The sequence below is a fragment of the Lissotriton vulgaris genome, chromosome 7 (assembly GCF_964263255.1).
Source record: "Lissotriton vulgaris chromosome 7, aLisVul1.2, whole genome shotgun sequence".
NCBI classification, from domain to species: Eukaryota; Metazoa; Chordata; class Amphibia; order Caudata; family Salamandridae; genus Lissotriton; species Lissotriton vulgaris.
In genome coordinates, this window is record NC_141695.1 from 1,648,207,168 (window position 1) to 1,648,233,268 (window position 26,101).

Sequence of the window (26,101 nt, forward strand, 5' to 3'; positions counted from 1 at the left end):
AAGCCGAAATCCGTATTCGTTCCTATAATGCCCAAAGACGCCCTTGACATCTTCCACGAGAGGATAACGGAAGATATAAAGGTTTTGTACCACCGTATTAATCATCACCCCAAACAACTTGGTTTCAATCAGATTCAATACAATCGACTAATGATGAAGTTAAAAAACAACACTGAAATAATTGTGAAAGCGTCCGACAAAGGCGGTAATATAGTCCTTTGGCCAAAACAGGACTATTTGATGGAAGCTAATCGACAACTTGCAGATACAACGTGTTATGAGGAAACAAATAACAAGGAATACACTAGAGCTTTGGAGACACTGAGGAAACACCTACTCCAATGCAAAAGAGACAACATGATCTCGAAGGATGAATATGCCTTCCTATGGAATGACTCTCCCATAATTCCTTCGATTTACTTTCTCCCCAAAACCCACAAAGAAAGGACACCCGTCCCAGGACGTCCCATTATATCGGTAATCAATAGTGCCAGTGAGCACTTATCCCAATACATCGACTTTTTTTTACAAGATCTGGTAAAAGAATTACCTTCTTATGTAAAAGACACTGGTGATTTTTTAGTAAAAATAATGAACATTGATTGGGAAGATGATATGCAATTAATAACTATGGATATAGAATCCCTATACACCTGCATAGATCATGAAGTTGGACTAAATGCAGTGAAACACTTCCTTTCAACCAGGTCTATTGAAAGCCATGAACACAACAAAATGATTATGAAGAGTATCAAATGGTGTTTAAATAACAACTATTTTTTATTCGGAAAGAAGATGTACAGACAATGCCGAGGTGTAGCTATGGGGTCGTGCTTCTCCCCCAGCTATGCCTGTTTAGTGGTTGGCTGGTGGGAGGAGCAGACATTAAGACAAGAACTATCTTTAAAATATGGAGCCCACATAAAGTTGTGGTTAAGATTTATAGATGATGTCTTTGTCCTGTGGAAGGGCACTAAGGAGAATGCAATCGATTTTATAGGTGACATCAATGCCAATCAAATCAATCTGAATTTTACTTCACATATAAGCTGTTCTGAGGTAGAATTTCTTGATACCAAGGTATATGTGGAGGATGGAGAGATAAGAACAACTTTACACAGGAAACTGACGGCTGGCAACTCCACGTTGCATGCCTCCAGTGCCCACCCCCGACATTTGATTGAGAGCATTCCATATGGGGAGCTTCTCCGCATCAAGCGTATATGTAGCAGTGTGGAGCAACAGAACACTTGTATGCGAGAGGCCATTGAGAGATTCCGCAGAAGAGGCTATACGGCACGAAGTCTACAAAAGGCTTTGGAGAAAGTCAATAATAGACCCAGGGAATCATTGTTGAATACCAACATAGAGATAGGAGAACCACTAGAAAGTGAGGAGACTCCTAATACCAATACCCCGAGATTAATTCTTACTTACAATAACCAGCATCGCCAAATCCGGTCTATAGTTAACCGTAATTGGCCAATAGTACAGACTGATGCGGTTATGAAACCAGAATTACCAGATAACCCGACTATAACATATCGGAGGGGTGTCTCTATGAGAAGTCAAATTGCTAAGAGTATTCCTGATCTTACCAGTAAACCCAAAAAGAAATCAACTCCATGGTTTCCTGTAAAACAGGGATTTTTCAAATGCTCGTCATGTCGAGCTTGTAAATTTGGGGTAACAACTAAAAAGTACATCACGCCCTTCAGTCCAACAGAGTTTAAAATCCAGGGGTGTTATGACTGCAAAACAGAATATGCAGTCTATATCCTGACGTGCACTTGTGGGCTTAGGTATGTGGGAAGTACCAAGCAGCAAGTGCACGTCCGGATCTTACAACATCTACGGGCCATTGTCAATAATTACAGTAGCTACCCGGTTGCAAGACACTTTAAAGCTATCCATAATAACAAACTGGCGGATCTTAAATACTTTGTCATTGCTGCTATAGATGACGATCCGAAAGGTGGCAACCGGGATAAGAACTTACGTCAGCTGGAGTCCAAATTCATTATGGAACTAGACAGCAGACACCCCAATGGGCTGAACAACACAGAGGATTTACACCATTTCCTCTGATGTTCCATCCCCCAAATCCCGTATGTTCTGTGTATCCCATAACCTGAATATTTGGAATTCCCCTTACATGTAATCCTGGTCTCCCCCCCCCCCCTCCTTTTATATCTCAATACTGTTTTTAGTCTTTCACATTACAAGTAGAAACCTTTTTTTCTCCTGTAAATTTTAAAAACCATGAATGAGTTAATATTCTCACCAGTAAATAGTATATCTGAGTGAAATTTTAAAATAATCACTTTTACTTTTTTGCACTTTAACAAGGAAATTCCAGGATGCTGCTATAATATGGACAATTTGCACACAATTTGCGATTTTGCACATTGCAATACTTTGCACATACCCCACGTAGTTTTCCACTGGTTGATGATGTTCACCGAATAATGAAATCAGGAATTTATTCCGTAATAATTGTATAGAATTTTAGACTCCTTATTTTAATAGTCAATTTCTATTTTTATATTGCATTCTGTACATATATGATGCCTGTTTTTATCAATTGACATTAGATATATATTTATATATGTGCTTTTGATATTATATGGGTCATATGTATATATATATTTTTCTAATGGTTATATTTATATATTTATTTATATTCATTTTGAAACATTTCAAAGGTGACAATATGATACCATGAAAACATTAACTTGAATTATGACTATAAACCATGGATATAGTTTGTGCATTCTATGCTGTAGCGAGTTATCTTACTGCATTCAGGCGGTAATTATGCAAAATACATATGCTAAATTGTTGAATGAGGCCTTGCAAACTACAAGTCCCAGCATGCATACCTGACCAGTATTTCCTTTCTGTTTATTTTGTCACATGGAGAGGGTGAAAGCATCACATTTTGAAAAAATGGTATAAAAACCAAAAGTGGACTATATGTTTGTACATTGAGAAAGAAAACTACGGTTTTCGAAACGCGTCTGACATAGAATTGAAAAATAAAAGACCTGCATTCCACGTTCTTCAGGTGTCTGTGGTTCATCCTTTGGCAGGGCGCCGGCTGGGTCGTGCAGAGAGGATTGAAGGCTTCCATATATATATATACATACATACATACATACATACACACATATATATACACACCAAAACGCGTTATGGCGACCACGCGGTAAAAATTCAGAGTTATCCAGCTATAGACGAAGGAAAGTGATATATATATATATATATATATATATATATATATATATATATATATATATATATATATATATATATATATATATAATCCGCGTGTGTGTATGTATGTATGTATATATATAAAATGTTTCTTAAACATATGTTTATTGATATTTTTTACATATATGTAACAATCTTATAGAACTGTAGCGCCTTGCACCCTCCACACCCGCATTCATGATCCCATATAAGCAAAAGTACCTAACACTTCCCACAGCTTCCTAGTTTCAGCCACTGTTTTCTCCCTCATGCGTGCACTTTCACATACTTTCCCATCTTAATCATTCAGGTGAGTCACTGCGGGATCTCTGGATGTCTCGGTGATCCTGCCCACAATAACCCCCCAGTGTAGTAGATCCTCTGCCACTTCCTCGTCCTTTGATGCTTTACAGTGCATACTTGACACTTGGTCAGTTTGTAGGTCATTTATGTGTTGTGCAGATAATGGAATTGTATGAGCTTAAAGCTCGCCTTTGGGGATACCAATTTATCCTGATCACATGATTTCTTCCATTCACTCACAGTTGGATCATCTCTAAAGTCTGCGTTCCATCTGTCCTTAGCTTGGTCCGTCACACCACTTCTGTCCGCTACCAGCGCTGCATATAACTAAAATAGCAGGCGCTGGCATCCTGAAAATTTAGTACATGGGTGTTTCTCCCTTTTGCTCATCTGTGACAGATTGCCAGATCCCTCGGGCTGTGTGGTCTAATCTTGTGTAGTGTAGAAACTTGGCCAGACTCCAAACAAACTTAATTTCTCGGTCAAATATAGGTCTCCCACTTTTAGGCAGCCCCCCTCTAGCCAGCTTGCGTAGTGCATGTCTTTTAGTAGTGTATAAAACCCGCTCTGTGACTACAGGGGCAGGCCTTCTACAAATGGGGGCCTCCGGAAAATTCTATACTACACCCTATGCCACATGCCCACCATTAAGTGGAGGATATGTGAAGAATCATTGGGGGCTTCCTCTCCCATCATGAAGGGCTCCTGTAGGGTGTGTCCGCCATGGGCGCCTGCTAGAAGGACATTCCCAGCTTGTTCCGTCATCACACCAGCTCACAGCATGCTGGAGTTGGGCAACCGTATAGTATAGAATCAGGTCTAGTAGTCCAAGCCAACCTTCTAGCCAGTGGAGCTTCAAAATTCCTAGTTGCGCTCAGCAACGGTTACCAGCACACACCAGGGCACCCAGTTATGTGACCAAGTGGGGTAACGTAGTACTTGGCACAGGGCACAGTATGTGCTGCAGCACATACAGGCAGCATGGGAAGAACACAATGTTGGCCAGCACCACACGACCCATCGCTGAGATTGGCAAACTTGTCCAGAGTGCAACAGAGCTGTCAAGGCCAATTTGCATTTTCCCCTCATTAAGGTCAATTGGTCCGCCAGGTATTAGAATGTTTGCTCTGCCCACTGCAGCCCTAATCCTTGGGAGAGATCTGCTTCAGGGCGTCTCAATCGCCCAAGGTAGAATGATCTTGATTTGATCTTATTGGTGCACTACCCTGACATCGAGCAAAAGTTTCCAGCTTTTCCAGCAGGAGGGGAGTGGACAGCTCTGGGACCTGCAGGTCCAACCACAGTGCCATCCGCGTACATCGACTCATCATGTGATGATTCCGCCAGTCTGATTCCCCTAGGAGCTAGTCTCGTCTTCAGGCTAGCACACCCCTACTTGGTAACTCTGACGAGCCTCCAGGAATTGAAGACCATGCAGTCTGTGTGCACTCTAGCCATAGGATCCGTGTATAGTCTGCACCTACTGAATGAACTCCACTCTGAACCTCAGGGTACGGAGAATTGCCCACCATCTGTATCAAATGTGCGTTCAAAATCCAGGATTGCAAGCGCATAGGCATAGCCTGAGGATGGTAGCTCAAGTATCACATGGTTGAGGCACTGAATATTATGTATCTTACTTGATGTAAATCCCGTTTGGTTAGGGGCACCAAATCCCTTTCCACCTTCAAGAGTCTGGTGGCCAGGACCTTGCACAGTAATTTGATATTGGTATTCAGCATCGACAGTACCTCTAGGAGGCCAGCGCCGATGGGTCCCTGCCCTCTTACGGGATACGGATCATCACTGTCTCTCTCGTAGAAGGCAGCATCGTCCCTCTCTCTTTTGATTCCAGGAACGCTGTCAGTAGCGTTTGCAGTACAGAGTGGCACTACGTGATACATCTCCAGAGGTAGCCCATCCGTATTCCAAGTTCTGCCCCGGGGCAGTTCTGTGAACGCCTCTTTATGTTCTTCCACCTCTAGTGGTTTCTCTAAGGACTGGTGTTACTCTTTTGTGAAGGCAAGACAGCTTTACCTCGGAGAGGTAGCACTTCACTTCCTCTCAGATGGGAGCAGGACCCCTCCCCCTTTTGGGCTCACCCCAGCAGCGGATAAGTCGAGCATGCCGCATTTATGCCTTCTTTATCTATGGCATCCAGGCTTCCTTTCGTGCGTAGCGACGAAATGTCTGTGTGGGTTGTCTCTCCATAGCAGCCAGGCCAGCAGCTTCCCGGATGTGTCGTCTTCCCGGAACAGGCTTTGTTCGGATTGCATGTGAACACATTTCTCTATCTTCGGCCACGTGTCTCCTGTCTTTTCCCTACAGTGACCTCCTCCATATTAAGGGAAAGCTGCGCGCTCTGTTTGTCCAGGTGTGCCAATTTGCTTTCTAAGTCAGTCAGATCACCCTCAATTTGTCTGCGCACACTGTTCACCTTCGTCAAACATTTTCCCCATAAAGCCGCCTTCTACACCTCCCTCTCCAGCGCTCTGCTGCTTGCAGCAACCGTGATTCTTTCAGGTAAAAGATGTACTCTAAGACATGCACCAGAAATGCGCCGATGGTGGCACGCTCCACAATGGTATTTTGGGTCTGTGGCATCCCAGGGTGTTGCAGGATTATCCTGAGACCATTAGAGCTTTGCAAGTTTACCTCCGACAGGCCATCTTGTTAGGCCAGATGTTTTAGATATGTGCATTATTTTATAAATATGGGTGTCACCTTCAGGTGAAATTTTATTATTGTCTTTACCTACTGTGTGGTGTTGATTGTTTTTTTCTCCAAGGGTTATTTAAATCATATTGGTAAGGAATATATATGAATATATATATATATATATATATATATATATATATATATATATATATATATATTCAGAAATAGGAATTTTAGGGTGTATTTTAACAAAACAGGGCTCTTTGAGGTGCCCCCACACCTTTTGCTACAACTTGAACTGCTGGTTGCTTGTTTTTGACTCTGACGGGGCACTGAAGCCTGCTACCCAGACTCTAGTGCCAGTGCTCTCGACCTAAAACTGTTTATGTGTGAATTAGCAATCCCAACTCACACATATAAGTCCCTAGTATATAGTACCAGTGCTACGCATGGGTGGTAAAGGGGTTCCTAGGGCTGGAGGAAGTCTTACAGGCCTGCCTCATTGAGGACTGCAGGAGCAGTTCAAACTGCTCAACTTGACTGTGCCCTCATGATGTGTGGTACAGTCAAATGCACCATCTTTAATATATGCCAGGCACCCTTAAGATAGGCCTCCTCAGCCCAGGAGGCAAGGCGCAGTGTATTAAAGGTGAGGACATATAAGGGCAAGCCTATATGTCCCTTTAGTGTTATTCCCCATTGGAAACTACTGTAAGTGTCAGTGGGCCATGGATAACAGGGGATTCAGGAGATTCTCGAAGTTGGCAGCACCATTATGGTACAGCTGAAATATGTCATGTTTGGTATCAAACAACAAACATTCTCACCTCTGACCCTCCCAGGGTGACGTGGCATGCTCCCAGGTGGCAACCTTAGATGTTGCCCACCTGGTTGCACCACCTTTACTGTGTTCTGGCTGGCCAGCACATGCTTTTCCGCACCTGCTGCCACCAAGACAAGATTCTGACCTCCTGCTAGGCAATGTGTTTGCTCCCAGAAGTCAAGAACAAAGACTTGGGCAGGAAGGAGCTCATGCCTCCCTACACCCCATGCAGGCTAGTGAAGTGGTACATCAAGGTAGTGCACTTCAAAGGCGACAGGAAAGGAACCAGCCCTCCCTCTGCCCCAGGCACAGTTGCACCTGGCCAGGCAAGAAATTAGCCATGCAAGGAGGTGTACACCCACAGAATGCTGGCCACACCTCCAGGGTGAGCGCTTGTCTTTACACCACAGGTTGGTTGCTGCCATCGTTAGGAGTGGCAGAATGGAGGGTTCTAGGTAGAAAAGGTGACCTACACCCCTGGATGTGATCACCCCAGGGGCGGACTAGCAGCCCATTGGCTACTAGCTCCCACATCTCTGACTCCCTTAAATATGTGATTTAAGGGACTCCCCTGACACCAGATTCTCAGATCTGAACAATTTGCATCATAAAAGAACCAAGAGGAGACCCAAGTCACCGACTACAGCCCACAGTACCAACCCTAAGGAAGGATTCGCTGTCCCTGTGTCAATGGACTTAGAACTGAGTGAATGACCCTTGCCCTTGGCAAAAACTCTGCACTCTTGAATAGAGGAACCCCTGTGGAAGCCAGAAGCACCCTCAGACTTTCCAGGACTATTGGAACTAGTCCCATGCAATCTGCAGGTAAAAACACTTGCCGAGTTCCAAAGAATTGCTGGCTATCGGGCCCTCCATTGGATCACCCAAATCCAGGTAGTCCAGTGCATTGTGAGAGTTGTAGTCTCGCCTGCCCTGAAGTTTCAGGCAGCTCGGTCCCTCCCCCAGATCTAGTAAAGTTCTAGTACCTTTTTGCTTTGCTTACAACTGCCAAAGCTTGTTGATCACCATTCCTGTAACAAATACGCACATTCGACGCTGCATCTACAGGGAACACAGTGCAACTATTAAACAATGTCAGCAGCTGTGTATCTGTTGTGTTTTTGTATTCTGTTTCTTTCAGCACTGTGTAAGAGGTCAAATCCGCACCAGCGCGACTCCCGTTCAGCACCAAGGATAGCCAGAACAACTCTGCACCCAGACTCCACGAGCTAGGCAAAATTGATCGACTGTTGTGGCCTGGTATGAGGCCTGCATGACCTTAACCCTGTAAGGGTTCCACATCACCAGTTGTTTTTGCCATTGACTGCGATGATATCTTATCCATGTATTTTACTGTATTGTTTTAATATTGCTTAAAAAATCTCGATCTTCTGTTATATGTATGCTATTCCGTTCATTTTGGTGCCTAAATTAAGATAAAAATACACCTATTTTTATAAATTGGTGTCGGATTTCTCTCGAATTGTGTCAGTTACTTACAGGGGTGTAGCTAGAGCTTCTGGCGTCCGGGGCTATCCCTCAGATTGCCGCCCATGGCTGATAGCGGGAGGCAGAGAGGGGCTGCGGAAAAAGGACGTATTTGTTCCGGAGCCCCCAATGAAGACAACCGTGCTCAAATGGGTGTAATTTATAATACTTATATGTTTCCTCATCTTCATTGCTTGATTTTGCTCGCGCGGAAGTGCCACTCATTGTTGTTGAAATGTCACTCATAATTACACTAAAATTCTAAAAATGTCACACATAGCAATCTTAAACCTTGCTATGCATTATGATGCTATTTATTTCAAAAAGTCGTATTGAGCAGTTTAATCAAAATCAATTTGTTGATTACAGCACTGTGCGCAGTTACAACAGCTATTATTAACCTGAGGCTGAAAGTAAGTTGCATGGCTAGTCTAAGTACTTACATTACAATAAAATGAGGAATGATGGGGGGGTAAGCCTCATGAGAAGAGGCTGACTGAGGTACACATAGCCTAGATATCTACGCTGTATTTTGCTTGCTCTGTAGGTTCGAACCATTTATATACAGCAAACCTAGCCAGAGGGGCAATGGAGGGCTGCCTATTTATACCCGCAGAGCGTGACACGAAAAAAGTACTAATTTAGATGGTGACATGTGATCAAAACTCTATCTAATAATGCAAGCCCTTCTAAATGCTGTGCTTCCCATATCATGTACCATACGTCTTCATCAACCCTGTTGTTGGGTGTGACAACGATGTGATGTTGTCTGATTTATAACTAACGAGCACTGCAAACAACTTCTCAATGTATTTATTCCATTCAAAGAAATTGGGGGGATACTGCAGAGGAGTTGTGCAAACATTGGCAATCCTGTTGTCTCCGGCGTGGGCAAGGACCGCATGGCCTGGGCTGGCAATAAACTATGTCAGTAATATATGCTGATACCCGTGAGTCACAGGGCTGCTGTTGCATACATCAGAGCTGGATGCAAGATAAGATAATGCATTTGTTCCACGCTCTCTCGCCCAACTCCTGAGGTTTCTGATAATTATATTGAGTGTGGTCAGGAGAAACCGTCTTGTGAAGTCGAATTTGCTTTTCTTTTTTATGGGTCCAAATAGCTGTGTGAAAATGAATGACAGGAGACTTCCCACATCTCCGAAGTTGTTTGGTTTGCACCCACTCACCACCTGTAATAACAGCCAAGAAATCCCCAAGTGTGAGGCGCCTTGGCAGTGCCCACCGACCACCGCTTTCAGCATTCTTTCTCAACCACCTCCCCTTCGACCCCTCAGCTCTACAACTCATCACTGTCTTACTAACCTTTGTTCTTCTTCCTAGGTTTTCTAATGCGGCCGCACTCTTTACTTCCTCAAACTGATTCAGTGCACTGTCAGCGGGCTCTCTGAATGTTCGGAATAATTCAAAGGCCAGGCGGCATCTCCCTGCACGCTCCAGACTCAAGAGCGCGTGGTGATGGAGCACGCAAACGTCACTGCTGGGGGCTGGCCATAAATGATTCCCAGATCATCATTGGTAGTGCTTTCGCGCGCTACCACTGATGCCTCTAGGACCCACATACGCGGCGGCCGTGCAGGACTGATGGCCTATGACGGCGGCCTTTATAATTTATTTGGGGACACTGTGTCAGTGTCCCGAAATAACTTATAAAGGTCGCCGTCATGGGCCATCAGTGCTGCGTGGCTGACGCCCCGAAAATAGTGCTGCCAGGGTCTGACCGCCCCCACCGCACCCTCCTAGCTACGCCAGTGGTTACTTATCGTCCATGTTGGTACTTATCAGTGCTTAACACATGTACCTCTAGTAAAGCCTGACTGCTCTTTTTCTAGCAGGACAGAGCGAAGGACTTACTAGTGTGAATCCAAGGACCATCTTTGGGGTATTTTGATATTACATACTAAGTCTACCCAGCCATACCACATAATAATCGGGATTCCGGGTCGAATTCCATAGTGCATAACACATAAATAAAATGAGAACATTGGAAAGTTGGGAGCTCCATTGAAAACAATGGAGTGCGCCGGTTCTATAATGGCTGGTATAAGCCTGGAGCTCCAGCATTCCAATGTTTCTTTTTTCACAGCTCTGGCTGTGAACAAAGACTTCAGGGAGCCTGAGATGATTCCAATCCCCTCACGCTCCCATAAGGCTTTGTTTTTTTTGTTAGAAGATTCTGCCCTCTAGTGGCAGAATGTTCTAATAGCCTTACAGCCCTTCGTAGCTGGGCTATACCGGCTATTAAAGTCCCTCTCCCTTGTTAAAGGCCCGAGCCGAATGCTGGAGAGGGCCTTTAATAGCCGGTATAGCCCTTTACGGCGGGCTATAAGGCTATATTGTGTTGCTGACGTAAGTGATATTTGAGACATCAAGACTGAAACCTTTTGTTACCATGACTCTCCTCCTCTTGTCTAGCCACAACCAGTGAACCGTCAGGGCAACACAAGCTCTCTTGCCACTTCCTAACAAACAACAGTCTTCCGGCGAGCACTCCAATTCTGAATTGAATTTACTACCTTTAAATCACTGTCGTGATTTCAAATCGCAGAATTCATCGGAAAGCACAACCTTGAGGGAGTTGCTGTCTAAAGTGAAATGGTTCTTGACCATCATGATAAACCTGCCTGACCTGTCTGTTCCTCTTTACCTGCTTGCACTGAGTAAAACGTTTTTCTGACAGAAACACCTAGCTGCAGGTTATTCGTCTTAGAATATTCCGTAGGTGTTAGAAAGAATCTTGAACATCTTGAGCAGTACCTCTAGGTGCCGGTGGGTAGCGTTGATTGGCTCCCCTTTGGCATCGCCTGTGTCAGAAGTGATGTCATGATGCCATATAAGTGCCATCCCGGCACTCTGACATCAGTTCCTTTCCACACCAACTGTGTGGATCCGGAGAGCTATGTCCAGGCAGATGTCTGTTTCTGTTCTCCACTTGGTTTGTTTCTGGTGCCGGGGTTCAGGTCACCACAACGAGGCCTGAGCCAAGTGCAGGTCGATGCATCCCAAGGTGATTCTCGAGTGAGCAATGAAGCTCCTGGCAGCATGGCAGAGGAAAGCTCCACACTGTTCCCAGCTCTGTTCCCATGGAAGATCTCGGGCTGTTCTCTGAGCCGTTCCTGCAGATGTTCATCTTTGCATGGTAAGATCTCTTAGTATTGTAAGTCCAAGAAACGCAAGGCAAAAAGAATCTGAAGTGCTCTTAGGTTTTGCCACCCAAACACTATGCAGCTAGACCTCACTCCACCTGCGAAGCCGGCATCAAGACCCATGCCACTTTAGTCTGAGTTGCCCACATGCCATCTTTGGTTCATCATCTCCCTCGGGGTGTCTTCGGGCCCCACGGAGCCTCAAGGTACCCCTGCTGGGTTATCGCTTGGGGGTCTGCCCTGACTCCAGCCCGGCACTATGGATTTGTCCCCAGATCCAGACCGACGCCTGCACAGGCTTCTCCACCCCAACTCTCTTCCCTCTGGCGCCACTCAACGAAGAGCCTATCCTCATCCCTGACTGAAAGCTGGCGCTGTTCGATGTAATTGGCGGCACAGTTCAGGCTCTACCCAACCCCTGGACTTCCCGCCACTAGATAGTCTCTCCCTCTCTAAAGGGGCAGATGAGTAGGAAGAGTTTGTTACAATAGAGAAGGACTCATATCAAACTGAAAACTGGTACAAGGAGCTTTGTGATGCCAATAGTTTAGAAACTACCCCAAAGTCTGACATGCTTCCCCTTCTGGCACAGTTCCCGAAGAAGGTGCATCCTTTGCCACTGTGATGCCACTGGGCAGTGGAGGTCCTTGACCTACAGCTGCTGGCGATTAAGGTCAAGACCTCCTTACTGAGTTGTTTCACCCAGGAGCTGGTTTGGGTGAGCTCGTGCTCCCCTTCAATGAAGCTCTCTCAAATGTTCTCCTGAGGGCCTAGGCCAAACCTTCCACCAGTGCTCCTGTGCACTGCAGGATTGTGTGACACCATTGCCTATCCTAGGAGACCCAGCCTTCTTCTCCCAGCTCCCCTCCCTCTCGTTGGGCAGGCCTCAACATCTGAGGTCAACCCAAATGCTTTCCCTTCCACCCCACCGGCCAGGGAATCCAATTCAAGAACCCAAGAGGCTAGATACATTTGGGAAGTACATTCTTTTCATCCACCAGCCTAACCTTGCATTCGGTGAACGCTGCATGCCTCTTGGGCCATTACTCTCATGGAGGGTGGGACTCTGTTGCACAACTGCTTCCCTTGCTTCTTGAGAAGGGCCACACTATCCTCAACCAGGCCCTTGTGGATGATCAGGATGCATTAAAATTATTCACCGGGTGCAGGCCGGGGACAACAGACTCGCTAGGTAGAACTATGCCATCTATGGTGGCACTGAGTTGCCATGCCTGGTTGCGGTCCACTGGGTTCTTGGTCGATGTCCAGGCACACCTGATTAACATGCCCTTCTGTCTTTTCTGCCTATTTGGTGACAAAGCAGACACGCCGCTCAAGCAATTATGAGAAAGAGCCAGGTCACCACCAGGTCTCTTGAGATTTCTCTGTCTGCCCGGCCTCAGCAGCAGACCTTCGGCTCCTACTGTGGACATCGTTGGGGCACCTACGGGTGTTTGCTCCCACTGGTACAGCAACCAGGCTGTTTTGGCCAAAGGACCCAAAGGTTGTGAATGCTATTTCTGATACTTTCTGGTGCTGAAAAAGGACGAAGGACTTCATACTATCCTAGATTTGTTCCCTCTCAACACCTTTCTACGGAAAGAGAAATTCAAGATACACACCCTGGCTCAGGTCTTGTCTAGCCTGGACCCTGGAGACTTTATGGTAACGTTGGATTTTCAGGATTCTTATTTTCACAATCTTTGTCTGGAGAGCCCACAGCCATTATCTGCAGTTCACCTCTGGCCAAGAGCATGTTCAGTTTGTTGTTTTCAACTTCGTACTCACCAGTGTTCCTTGAGTGTTCATGAAAGTGATGTGGTGGTTGCAGTTCATTTTTAGAACTCGGGGCATAGGGGTGGGGTTCCAGTCTTCCCCTATCTCGATGACTGGCTGTTGAGTGTTGGCTCGCTTCATGCAATTGACATCCACCTCCAGACTATGGCAAACTTTTGCACTCAGTGGGGTTTACTATCAGCATGCCAAAGTTGCACTTGACTCCTTCTCAGACACTCCCTTTCATCTGAGTAATTCTGCTTATAGGTCTTATAGGTCATTTTCATGCCTTCCACCCAGAGCAGATATTCCACGATATTCGGGCGATGATCCTGATGATCCTGATGGTGCAGCCTCAATGCTGGATTTCGGCGAGACTGACTGAGTCTGCTGCCCTCCTGCATCCCACTGGCCATCTTAGTGACTGGATTGGGGTGGGACAGTATGATGTCCCGAACTCCCTGAGTATGAGTATTATTCCTCTAACCTGGATACCCATTCAGGAGGCTCTCCTGCCGCAGCAGGAGGGCAGGGATCTGTGCACGATCCACCTTCATGCATGGAGATTGAGTGGCAGCAGTTGAGAGTTTTCAGTCTTACTCCTGAGGTCTCTGATGTCATCTTAACAGCCAGATGTCCCTCCACTAAAATGTTATACTCCTGCCATTGGGATACGTTTGTGGCCTGGTGTACCTCTCGTCATGTGAACCCCCTTTCTGCGTCACTGTTGGAGGTGTTGCTGTTCGTTTTATCTCTAGCCCAGCAAGGACTTGCCCGGGGCACTGTTACGGGTTACGTGTCGGCCATTTTGGATTACCTGCAGTTGTCGGACCAACCTTGTGTTCAAGTCACCTATTTTGACTCTGTTCCTGAAAAGTTTACAGCACTTGTTTCCTCCTACCACCTTTGTGATGCTCCAGTGGGAAGGAAGAGGAGAGACTCCATCACCTGGACCTGTAGAGAGCTTGTTTGTTCTACACTGATCACATCAAAGACCATCAGGTGTACACTCGGCTCTTCATCCAGGTGGGTCTGGAATGAAAAAAGGCAAGGCTGTGCAGAAGTGGACCATCTCTTGATGGATTTCACTGAGCATTAAGAACTCTTGTGCACTAGCTGCAAACCACCCTCCTGAGGGTTTGCGGACCCATTTCACCATGTCTAAGGCCTCTGATACTGTATTGGCACGCGGGGTACCTGTCCCGGACATCTGCCACGTCACTACGTGGGTGTCACTTCATACATTCATGAAGCACCACTGCTTGGATTGTCAGATCCGTTGAGACGGGCATTTTGCTCAGTCGGTCCACCAGGACTTTTTAGTTTGAGCCAATTTCCAGACCCACCTCCTGGGAGATGTTGCTAGGGTATTTATTCTGAGGTGAGGAGTTTGCTGTTAGATGTGTTTATCAAAAGAACAAGTTACTTACCTTCTTTAACACTTTCCCTCTTACAGACTCTATATTCTAATCACAGATTCCTCATAGACCCTCTCATCCTTCCGAACAGGGCTCCTCACCCTAAAGCTTCCTTTGGAATCTGCACACTGGTCAAGTATTGGTTTTTATGTTGTCCCGCTTTTTTGCGTGTAAATAGTCACGAAAGGAATTGATGTTGGGTTGGTGCTTATATAGGCACCGGGACGTCACTGCCCACGCAGATGACACCACTGCGGAGCTTATCAATGTCACCTAACGGTACACCGAGGTACTGTTTAAGATTTTCCAGATTCAATCTGGTGCCTGGTGATTATTTTAATGTGAGGAATCTGCGGTTCGATAATCTCTACCAGACAAAGCGTTACTGATGGTAAGTAACTCGTTCACCAGAACATCAAACTTATTTAATGAAAATTATATTTGTGATTTAATGGAGTGCATTGGAATGGGATGCTTGCAAATTATTTGGTAATGTTAGTTTCATCTTTTTCATATTTTTGCTTAATAATTTTCCTCATAAAAAATAATGTTATAGGTAATATCATTAGAGACCTAATTTTTGACCAGTCACTTTGCTTTATGTTTAATGCAGTCTAAAATGGCTTTTGTAGATCGTAAAGAAAAGTTAATTCTTGTACTCTAAGAATTCTTTCTGTTCTATGCTTTAGGAGGAAGAAATGTTTCGGCCAAACATGTTTTTTCTACTTTTGCTACCTCCCATTATCTTTGAATCTGGATATTCACTACACAAGGTAAGTGTGTCCAAGATAATGTTCAAATGTATTTTGGTTTTGCTGGTTATATTTATTATAGAAGCCCCTGATATCTTCTTCATAACTGAAATCTGGCTTCATGATGAAGCAACGGCTGAGCTAAACTTAGCGCTCCCCCCAGAGTACTCCATTTACACGTGTAATCGTAACTCTAGAGGTGGGGGTATAGCAGTAGTTGTTAAATCCTGCTATCCGTGTGTGTGGAAGAAACTGGTGATGGATGGTTGCTAGAGCGCGCACTTTCGCATTACAGTTAACCACCACTTTACTCTCTCAGGGCTATTGATATATAGACCCCCCTGGGAATTACGTCACTTTTAGGAAAGCCCTCCCTGAGACAGGTAGCTCTCTTGCAATGGGTTCGGCCAATTTTAATGTTTTTGGAGATCTTAACCTCCATTTTGACCTTTGCCAGACTCCATCCATCAGCAGTACACTTGCTGATTTAGCGGCATTCATGTCAGGTGATTACCCACCCTACTCATGTGGGCGGCCATATTTTGGACCCTATATTTACTAACTTGACAACAGCTAAGGTCCAACCGCCGATCCCAGTGGCATGGTCAGATCATTTTTTGGTGGAGATACTTCTCCCGATCTTGGACCCTCCCTTTAAAAATATAGGCAGAGCCGTTTTCAAACGGCCTTGGAGGAAACTGAAGCTCAAGGATTTTCATAGTCTTCTCGGTGAAAACCCCCTGGACCCATTCAATGAAGTAGAGTCTGGCTATGACCTCTTCTGTGAATGGATCACCCGAGCTCTTGACTCCCTGGTACCTGCTACATGGGGTAAATGCTGCACCCTTGATCCCAGCCCGTGGTATGATAATTCCTTGATGCTCCTGAAGAAAGCTTGTAAACAAGCGGAAAGAGATTGACGCGCAACCTATGACACAGGGAAGAAAACTCTGTACTTAGCCAAAGTTAAAATCTACCATAGAGCCATCTGTAGGGCACGCGCAGCCCACTATTCCAGGGAGTTCAAATGCAGTCCCAATCCGACTAAGCTGATCTTTAAAGTCCTTAAAGACCTCACTGCTAAGAGAGCTCCAGTGGCAGAGATCTGCTCAGTCTCACACTGTGAAGATCTTGCCGTTTTCTTTCTGGAAAAAGTACGTACCATCTATAGCTCATTTCCTAGTACTGATTCTTTGACTGAGAGACAGAGGCCTAATTTCTGTACCAACGCGGGCCTTACCATCTTCCCTGGATTGACGGAGGTGGAATTTGACAGGATGGCGGCTAAAGTGAAATCAGGGTCTCCCGCCGACCAGCTTGGGCCTGCACTGTTTAAAGACTCGGCGACGCTGTGTCTACCCCCTCTGCGCCAACTCATTAATATGTTGTTCGCCACTGGGACAGTACCGACCAAGTGGAAACAGGCCTATGTCACCCCGATTTTGAAGAAACCCACCTTGGACCCAAATAAATTGGAGAATTACCGGCCGATATCTCTTCTCCCTTGGGCAGCCAAGGTGGCCGAAGCATACGCTAATAGCGTATTGACTAAACATCTCCAGTTGGCTAACATCCTCGATATCTCCCAGAACGGGTTTCGGGCGGGTCATAGCACCGAGACTGCTCTCCTTGCTATGACTGAACACCTTCACTCCATGCTCGATGCTGGTCAGACAGCGGCACTGGTCCTACTTGATCTCAGTGCCGCGTTTGACACGATCTCGCACGCAGTACTGCTACACCGCCTGGAAGAGGCTGGGATCTCTGACATGGCCCTCGTATGGTTCCGATCATTCCTATCAGGCAGATCATTTAGAGTCGCTACACCTCCATTCAAATCCCAAGCTTATCCTACTGAGCAGGGAGTGCCTCAGGGGTCAGATCTCAGCCCCACGTTGTTCAATCTGTATGTGCAGCTGCTGGCTGCGGTCGCCAAGCACTGGGGCATGACTATGGTCTCTTATGCTGATGACACGTAGCTGGCGGTTGCGCTTTCTGGGGAATCTGACCTCGAGGCCTCTAAGTTCAGGGACGGTCTGGCAGCAGTGGCTGGCTGGATGACAGCTAACTGTCTCCAGCTAAATGCCAATAAAATGGAGGTCCTAACTGTTGGCAAAAACAGCTATCCATGGGGTGATCAGTGGTGGCCTTCGGTAAGACACCTGTACCAGTGACTGAGGTAAAAAATCTGGGTGTATGGTTAGACCCCTCCCTCAGTTTCTCTGGACACACCAAAAAAGTTGCTGCCACGTGTTTTGGCATTCTACGTGGGATCAGGCCAATCCTGAAATTTTTCGATGCTCCCACTAGACAGCTCATAATCCAGGCCAGCATATTATCCCGGCTGGACTATGCCAGTTCTCTCCTGTTGGGGGCTAATCAAGCTGAAGTTACAAGGATGCAGCGCGTTCAGAACGCTGCGGCTAGAGCCTTGGTGGGCCTACCTAGGTTCTGCTCGGCGAAGGAAACCATCCGGAAGCTCCACTGGCTCCCAGTGGCTCAAAGGATAGAATTTAACACTCTTTGTCTATCCTTCAAGATTCTCAAACAGTCCTCCCCTCAAATCCTTGAGAACCTCTTAACATCTTACGTTCCCTCCCGCTCTTTGAGGTCTATGGGCCAAAACCTGGTAATAGTACCACGTTTCAAACGTTGTAGAGCCGGTGGGCGGTCCTTCCGCTATCTGGCGGCAAACTTTTGGAACTCTTTACCAGCTCATATCCGTGCTCTCGACCATCTCCTTTCTTTTAGGAAGGCGATCAAAATGCACCTGTTCCAGTCTAGGCTCTAATTTGCTGTTTGCTCCTGCCACTGTATCTGCTCTTCATGACAGTCTGTTTTTTCTCTGTTGGTCAAAGCGCCGGGACGCCCCTTTGCTGGGGCAGCTGTGCGCTATAGAAATTTAAATAACATAACGTTAAGGAGTTTGGTAAGTTTCAGCTAATAGGCTACCACCAGCCAATTGATCTCTTTGAGTAGAGAAGAGAGGATAAGTTCAGAGAAATGAGATTAGTTTTGTCTTTGAAATGGGATTGATCAGATATGAATGGGTTATTTCTCAAAACGAGACCCAGGATGACTTAGATTTCTTAGTAATTGTTTATAGATGGAGGTAACGTTTGATCTATTTTACTTTCTCTAGTAAGAAAGCGGAGCGCCACATACATTTACTTTGGAAGTTTGTATGTTCCACAGCGAGGGTTGAACAGTTACAGGCTTTACCAATTGAAATAGCTTTGTGTGGTATCCTCTACTGCAGGGGGAACCCTGAACTTGCCACTCACCCCCTCCCTTGTGTTAACATTGGTTAACACCACTGTGACATGCTGTAGAATGTCACAGTGGCGAGCTTTCTGAGGCGAGCTCCTTGCGCGGAGTGACAGAAGGTGTTTCAGATGAACAGCTGTGGCCTGTTTTATAGTCGCGTCTCCTGTGTCCCTTGTTGATCGTACTAGACTTTAGCACTGGCAACGGAGGATGGGATACGAGAGGAGAGGAGCACGAGAGAAGGTTGTACTGCTTCAATAACGTGAGTAAATGAGAGGAGTTCCCTGCTGCCTGCGGGGAAACTCTTGCTGAAAGGAGTGGAGCGTATTTTACAAGAGGAGTGCAGAAGAACAATTAAAGGTGTGAGATAGGAAAATAATCACTTACCTTCTGCCAGAGACTTTATCAATCTCACGTTTGGAAGTATCGTGTACTCGCTGTTAGTGTCCCAGACCGCTAGTTAATCATACGGTCTCCGGAGCTAGTGGTGCTTTGGCGCGGAGGAGGAAGGACAGAGGCTTGGGGCACCTCACCAGGCGTGTGCCACACCAGTGTGGTGGTGTATTGAGGAGAAGATCGTCGGAGTGGGGGTGGCGGTTTAAAACAGCATTGTGAGTCCTGCTTTGCCCTCCTCGCGCCTCACGGTGTGAATTCTGCCGGTGGGACAGCTCAGCGAAATGCATAATGTCACACCTCCACCATTGTTTCTGTCCACTCCAGGAGAGCAAACCCTCAAGTGGAATAAATGGAAAAAGGTTTTCCAAAACTATGCAGTAGTATGTGGACTGAATTTGGGGCTGGAAAGGAAAGTGGCTTTGCTGATGCATCACTTGGGTGCTGAAGGGCAAGAGATACTAGAACATCTTCCAGATCTGAATGCTATTGATGCGAAGGGGTTGTATGAGTATGAGATAAGTCTGAAAAAACTAGACATTCATTTCTTACCTAAGATAAGCACCATTATGGAGCATTACCATTTTGGAAGGAGAGGACAAAAGGAGGGAGAAACGATAGAGCAGTTTGTCTCTGAGCTACATAAGTTGGCAGCTACGTGCAAGTTTGGGGGAGCTTGTGAGGAGCGGATACGTGACCAATTTCTCCTAACTTGTAAGACTGAGTGTGTACGTGAGGAATTATGGCTAAAAGATGACCTGCCCCTCGGCGACGCGCTCATTGTAGCGAAACAAGTCGAGCACATGATGCAATGTGTGAGTAAAATAAAGCAGGATAGTGAAGGGAAAGCCAAAGTGAGTGAAGTCTCTGTCGAGGATGAAAGTGTACTCGCAGTCAAAGGGCAAAAGAAGGAACAGAAAGAGGTTAAAGGAAGTTGGGGATTCAATGGGAACTGTTACAGGTATGGCAGGCCCGGTCACTTGGCGAATGATAGGGAGTGTTCTGCCCTAAAAACAACATGCAACAAGTGTGGGAGGAAGGGACACTTCAGACAATGCTGCAGAAGCAATGTCAGCTAAAGGAAACAGAGTAGAGATGGTACCGCCCGTGTCTGTGATGAGATTGTGTTACCGGTACAGGGTGAGTCAGTGAGCAACCCCAAAGATGTTATAGCTGTGAAAGAAACTAAAATTGAAGCGATGTTTGATTCATGTTCCAAACTGACTGTAATCTCTGCAGAAGAGTTTGAGAAAGTGTCAAAAGGTAAGCTAATACTGCAGAAAATGGATGTACGACCAGGAGGTTATGGTGGTCAGTCCATACAAATGAAGGGTTACTTCTGGGGGACGGTAGGCTACAAGAACAGGTTGGCGGTAGCAAAAATGTATGTGTCCAACAAGAGGGATAAAATCCTGGGGTGGTAGGCCCAGAAAGACTTAGGCATCTACCTCAATCCTAACAAGAATCCCCAGATACTAGTACAGGAGGTGTAGAAGACCCTGGTGGGGATAGAGGAAGAGTTTAAGGAGGTCTTCACAGAGAAATTAGGATGCCTCAGAAACTATGCCCACAGAATAAAACTCAAAGAAGATTCCAAGCCAGTGTAAGCCAAGGTTAGGAATCTCCCCATTTCCATACAGGAGGCGGTGAAGGAGGAGTTGGAGAAGCTTTGCAGGTTGGAGGTGATCGAACCAGTAGCGGCCACTGAGTGGTTGGCACCAATTGTCGCAGCCAAGAAGGAGGATGGGACAGTGCACTTGTGCATTGATCTTAGAGAGTTAAACAAGGAAGTCATAGTTGACAAGTACCCCCTTCCTAACATTTCACAGACGATGAGCATGCTAGAAGGGGCAAAGGCATACACCACGCTGGACCTGACCTCAGCCTACTACCAAGTTAGGCTCCACCCTGACACACAAGAACTCACAGGATTTGTAATGCCCATGGGTGTATACAAATTCAAACAGATGCCATTTGGACTTGTATCCGCTGCGGCAGTTTTCCAAAGGATAATGAGCAAACTCCTTTAGGGCATTCCTAGGGCCATGTGCTACCAGGACGATGTGCTGATCTTCGGAAGGGATGACAAACAACATGAGGTTAGGCTAAGGCAGGTCCAGGAAAGATTCAAAGAACAAGAACTCACGGTGAAGAAAGCGAAGTGCAAGATTGGCTGTGCTGAATTGGAGTTTCTGGGCCACAAGGTGACAATGGAGGACATTCGCCCCAAAGCAAATCTACAAAACACAATTGTCAACCTTGAACCACCAAAAAGAAAAGATGAAATAAAATCCTTCATGGGGATGGTAGAGTTTTATAGTAAATTTGTGCAGAACTTTGCAAGACGCACGTATATCATACGCAACCTGCTCAGGAAAGGGGTGCATTTGACTGGAGTATGGATTGCCAGAAGAAGTTTGTAGATTCAAAAAAGGCACTAGCTCAAGCCCCGAATCTCAAATCGTTTATACTGGGTAGGAAAACCATGCTGACCACCGACGCCAGTTCGAAAGGATTGGGAGCAGTTCTCATGCAGGTCGGAGAAAGAGGGGAGGACACGATGGCGTTTGCACCACGCTCGCTACCTAAAGCCGAGGTAAACTACTCGGTAATCGAGAAGGAAGCACTAGCAGCGCATTGGGCCATAAACAAATTCAGAGACTACGTGTGGGGAATGAAGTTTAACCTGGGCACCGATCACAAACCCCTAGTCGAAGTCTTCAGCGAGAAGGGGCTGGACTCCATCTTAAGCAGGATCAGACGATGGCTTGTGAACCTCCAAGAGTACACGTTTGAGGTGGAATACGTACCTGGAGTGAGGAACCTGGCAGCTGACTGCCTGTCTTGCTTAGTGAGTGAGGGCTGTGAAGAAGCAGTCGATGTGGAGAAGGATATTGAGACTGAAAAAGAAATGCAAGCGGGGAACGTGTGTGTCGTCACTCAAGGAGCCATTGAAGAAGGAAGGTGGAAGGAAGCTCTCAGAGCTGACTGGCTCCTATAGAATGTTTGTGAGAAGAGGAAGGGTAGGATGGACCAAGACAAGCGGGAAGAGCCACCCAGACCATTCTGGATGGTCAGAAAAGAGCTATCTCTTAGCGATGATTGTCTGTTCAGAGGTACAAGGTTGGTCCCTCCCGAGACCTTAAGAGAGAGTTTAGTCACCCTGGCCCATGAGGGGCACTTGAGAGTTACCAAAAACAAACAAAGGTTGCGGCTAGACTACTGGTGGCCGAGCACGGATATCAAAATCGAGAGGAAGATAAGAGACTGCGTGCCATGCTCCGCCAGTGACAAGATCCTGAAACAGCACACACCACCCATGCATTGTAGGCCCCTTCCTGTTGGTCCATGGGTGGATGCAGCCTTGGACATTGTGGGCCCCTTGACCGGGGAACATTGTACACCGTACAACTTGGTACTCATAGATCTATACTCCAGGTGGCCAGAGGTGAAATTTGTGTCAGAGATCACCACGAGGGTCCTCTGGTATTCATCAGGGAAGGTTTGCCAAGCAGCTTATTGACGGACAATGGGGTGCAACTCTGATCCAAAGAAATGAGGGAATTCCTAGAGAGTAATGGGATCGTACACAAGCGATGTGCACTTTATCACCCAGAGACGAATGGGATGGTCGAACGATTCAACAAGGCCATCAAGGAGGGGATCCAACTAGCTAGGGCTAGTGTGCTGTGTTAGAAGCCCACTTGTGAGCCGTCTGAAAGCCAACAAGCTGACTCCTCATCAAACCACGGGCATGACGCCATTCAAATTACTCAGAGCCAGAAAACCCAACACAGGGTTAGTACCAGTGTGGATGAAGTGGTATAAAGGGTGGACCGAGCACTCTATGGAGTCACAGTGGCAAGACAGAGAACATAAAGCCATGATGATAGGAAGGTCAGGTTCGACAGGCTACATGCCGTCAAAGACGTGAGGTTCCAGGTGGGGATCTGGTCAAAATCAAAGCACTCACTGGCAGAGCAAGCTTGTCCGAATTCACTAAGCCTACTAAAATTGTAAAATTATTCAAGAATGCTGTGAAGACCCAAGAGGGGAAGATTTGGAATCTGGGGAGGGTGGTAAGGTACACTGCTCCCACAGTGGACACCGACAACGCACCAGAGGGTGCGAGCGAAACCCAGAGAATTGGGGATACGCCTGAGAAGGGTTGTTCAGGACAGGTCAAACCTTTTCCCAGGTCAAGTCACAGGAAAGTTTGCCGCCCGAGATATTTGCAGCATTACGTTACTAGATAACTACCCTTGTGCAAATCCTCCCTCTGTGTTTAAATTGTTCTTGGTTGTGTAAAGGAGGGGGATGTGTGGTATCCTCTACTGCAGGGGGAACCCTGACGTTGCCACTCACCCCCTCCACTGGGTGTACATTGGTTGACACCACTGTGACATGCTGTAGAATGTCACAGTGATGAACGTTCTAAGGCGAGCTCCCTGCGCGGAGTGACAGAAGATGTTTCAGACGAACAGCTGTGGCTGAGGTCCTTTCGTTGTAACCTAAGAAATAAAGTCTCCTTTTTTATAGTCGCGTCTCCTGTGTCCCTGGTTGATCGTACTCGAGTTTAACACTTTGTTCGTTTGGTTTTGGTTTGGTCTGTGTCTGTTTTTATGAAGGTGAAGTTGGCTTTGAAGATGTGCTTTTTGTATTTATTCCCTTCAAGGTTTACGTCCGTTAGGTTCTCCAGAAGTGATTTTTTATGTGGTTCAGAAGGTTTTTCTTTCTTCATTGGGATCTTTTGAGTATTATTTGGCTGTTTAATTTTCCCTTTTTTTGCTTTTTAACTTTTTTTTGCAGCCTTTCGAGGCCACATTATCCAAGATCCTGGACTTAGTCTTGTTGCGTTGATACATGATATCATGTACTTCTTGTGCAGAAAGGGTGATTTGAAACTCAGTCAATTGTAGGTGTTAGGTTTCTTAATTCCCTGCTTGAGTCTTTTTGGCTGGTGCTGTAGCAACGACTTTTGTTTATTTAGCTTAAACTAGAATCAGATTGTTGTCCAATCATTAGACAGACAACATAATTGGTTAACAGCTGATCTAGTGTTATGGTGCAGTAACTTTTAGTTAAATAAAATACACCCTGGGAAAGGAAGCACACTTTCAAATAGTGAGTATGTGACTGTAAAGGGCTCCTAGTGAAAATTACGGATATGGTGTTTAATTGTTGATGCTGGTGCAAATATCTGCGTATATATCAAGCTTTACGTATATAGGCAGCTACCCTGTTTTGGATTGTATTCCCTAAATGTTCATGTTGCCAAGTCATTGAAATGATCTTGAATTACAGAAAAGTTCAATTTTCACGTGCCGCAGCTCATGCGTGCCAACCGGGTTGGAAAACGGCTGTTAGTGCCTGCCAAAGAGAATCCTCTAATTTTCAGACTCACTCCTGATCTTTTCTCTGCTAATTGTCTGTGAGCACAAAAAGACCCCAACCCCATAATGAGATGATGCCCACTGCTGATCGTATTTATTGCACAACTTCACTACAAGTAGGGTTGCATAGTAAACTATTTTTTGTTAAGCTCTATTGAATAATTTATCCTGTAGAAGAAAGATTTGTAGGTTACCTTCTTCATAAGTTTCATGCCTCTGTTTAATAGGATGTCTTCATGCTCTGAATCAGAGACGCATAACCTCTGCTTCCACTCCCACCCACCTCCAGCGCTGCCGCCCACCACTGATACAGTGTCAGGTGGCCATTTTTTTATGTTTTTAAACGAATTCAAGATGGCCTTCATTAGGTGCGTATATGCGTTGGTCATTGTGTATTGCTTTATCTTAAGAAATGACTAGCATTGCGAAACAGTCACAGTGCATGGAAAATGCATGCATGGCTTCCTCCCTGAAATGTTTATTCATAAAGCAGAAAGAAAAATAAGAAAGCCACTGTGCTTATGCGCGTACACACAGTGGCCATTTTACAATGTTTTTTTTTGCCAATTGGAAAAACAAGAAAGTATAAGTTTTGACATGCCCAGCATTTTTGTTTCCCAGTGTCATAGGTGGGTACTATTGGTTCTGCCAAGCTTGTTTAAAAATAATAAAAAGTTTTAGTTCAAATATTGAAGTATATAAAAGTAAAAAGCAAGGAATCACAAAACATGGGCGCCACAATAATTTCATCAGGTCATTACAGTTAAGACTGGTTATAATTAGATTGACCATTAGATGTGTGAGTTTTAGTTTGTCACGTGGAATACTTTTGCTAGTTAAGTAGGGTTTTTAGTTACTCGCAGTGGAGAATCAGTGACCCATGTAAGACAAGAGTCAAAATAATGAAAAAGAAGGATATATGATGAGAAGTGAGAAGCATAGGGCGCACATGGAGAAAGGGTCGAAACTGTGGAAGCTTTGCCTATCCATCTGTAGGAAAAGGTAAGTCTGACTTGGATAAAACAATTGCAGACAAGCTGAGTTTGAATAGCTAGTTTCTTCTAGTATTAGATTTAAGCGGGCTTGCACTTCTATAAATTGAGAGCTTAGACCAAAGCTGTCTTGCGGAGTTAAGACCAAAGGCTTTAGTAAATACTGTGTTGTCTTTTCTCCTTGTGAAGCAAACCCAGGCCTACCACATGTCGTAGAATACTTTTTTCAGATCTTTTTCATTCACAAGATACACTTAAAACCCAAGTTTCACAGTACATCAAGGAGAGATAGCACCCAGGCGTTGCAGGTTGGGAGGGGATTTAGACTCATAACTCCAATAGATACATTAATAAAGATTAGCTGATTACTACTTTGAAAATGGTATTGCTAGTCAGCTTAATATCTTTCTGAAACA

At 45.6% G+C, this 26,101-nt stretch overlaps 1 protein-coding gene across 1 annotated transcript in view; it reads left to right on the forward strand.

Annotated features, from left to right (window-relative positions):
• Positions 1 to 26,101, forward strand: part of SLC9A8 (solute carrier family 9 member A8) — a 431,266-nt gene that overhangs the window by 156,075 nt on the left and 249,090 nt on the right. The window contains exon 5 of the mRNA XM_086932630.1: positions 15,578 to 15,661. Coding sequence (XP_086788756.1) covers positions 15,578 to 15,661 — 84 coding nt within the window. The remainder of the gene's footprint in view (positions 1 to 15,577; positions 15,662 to 26,101) is intronic.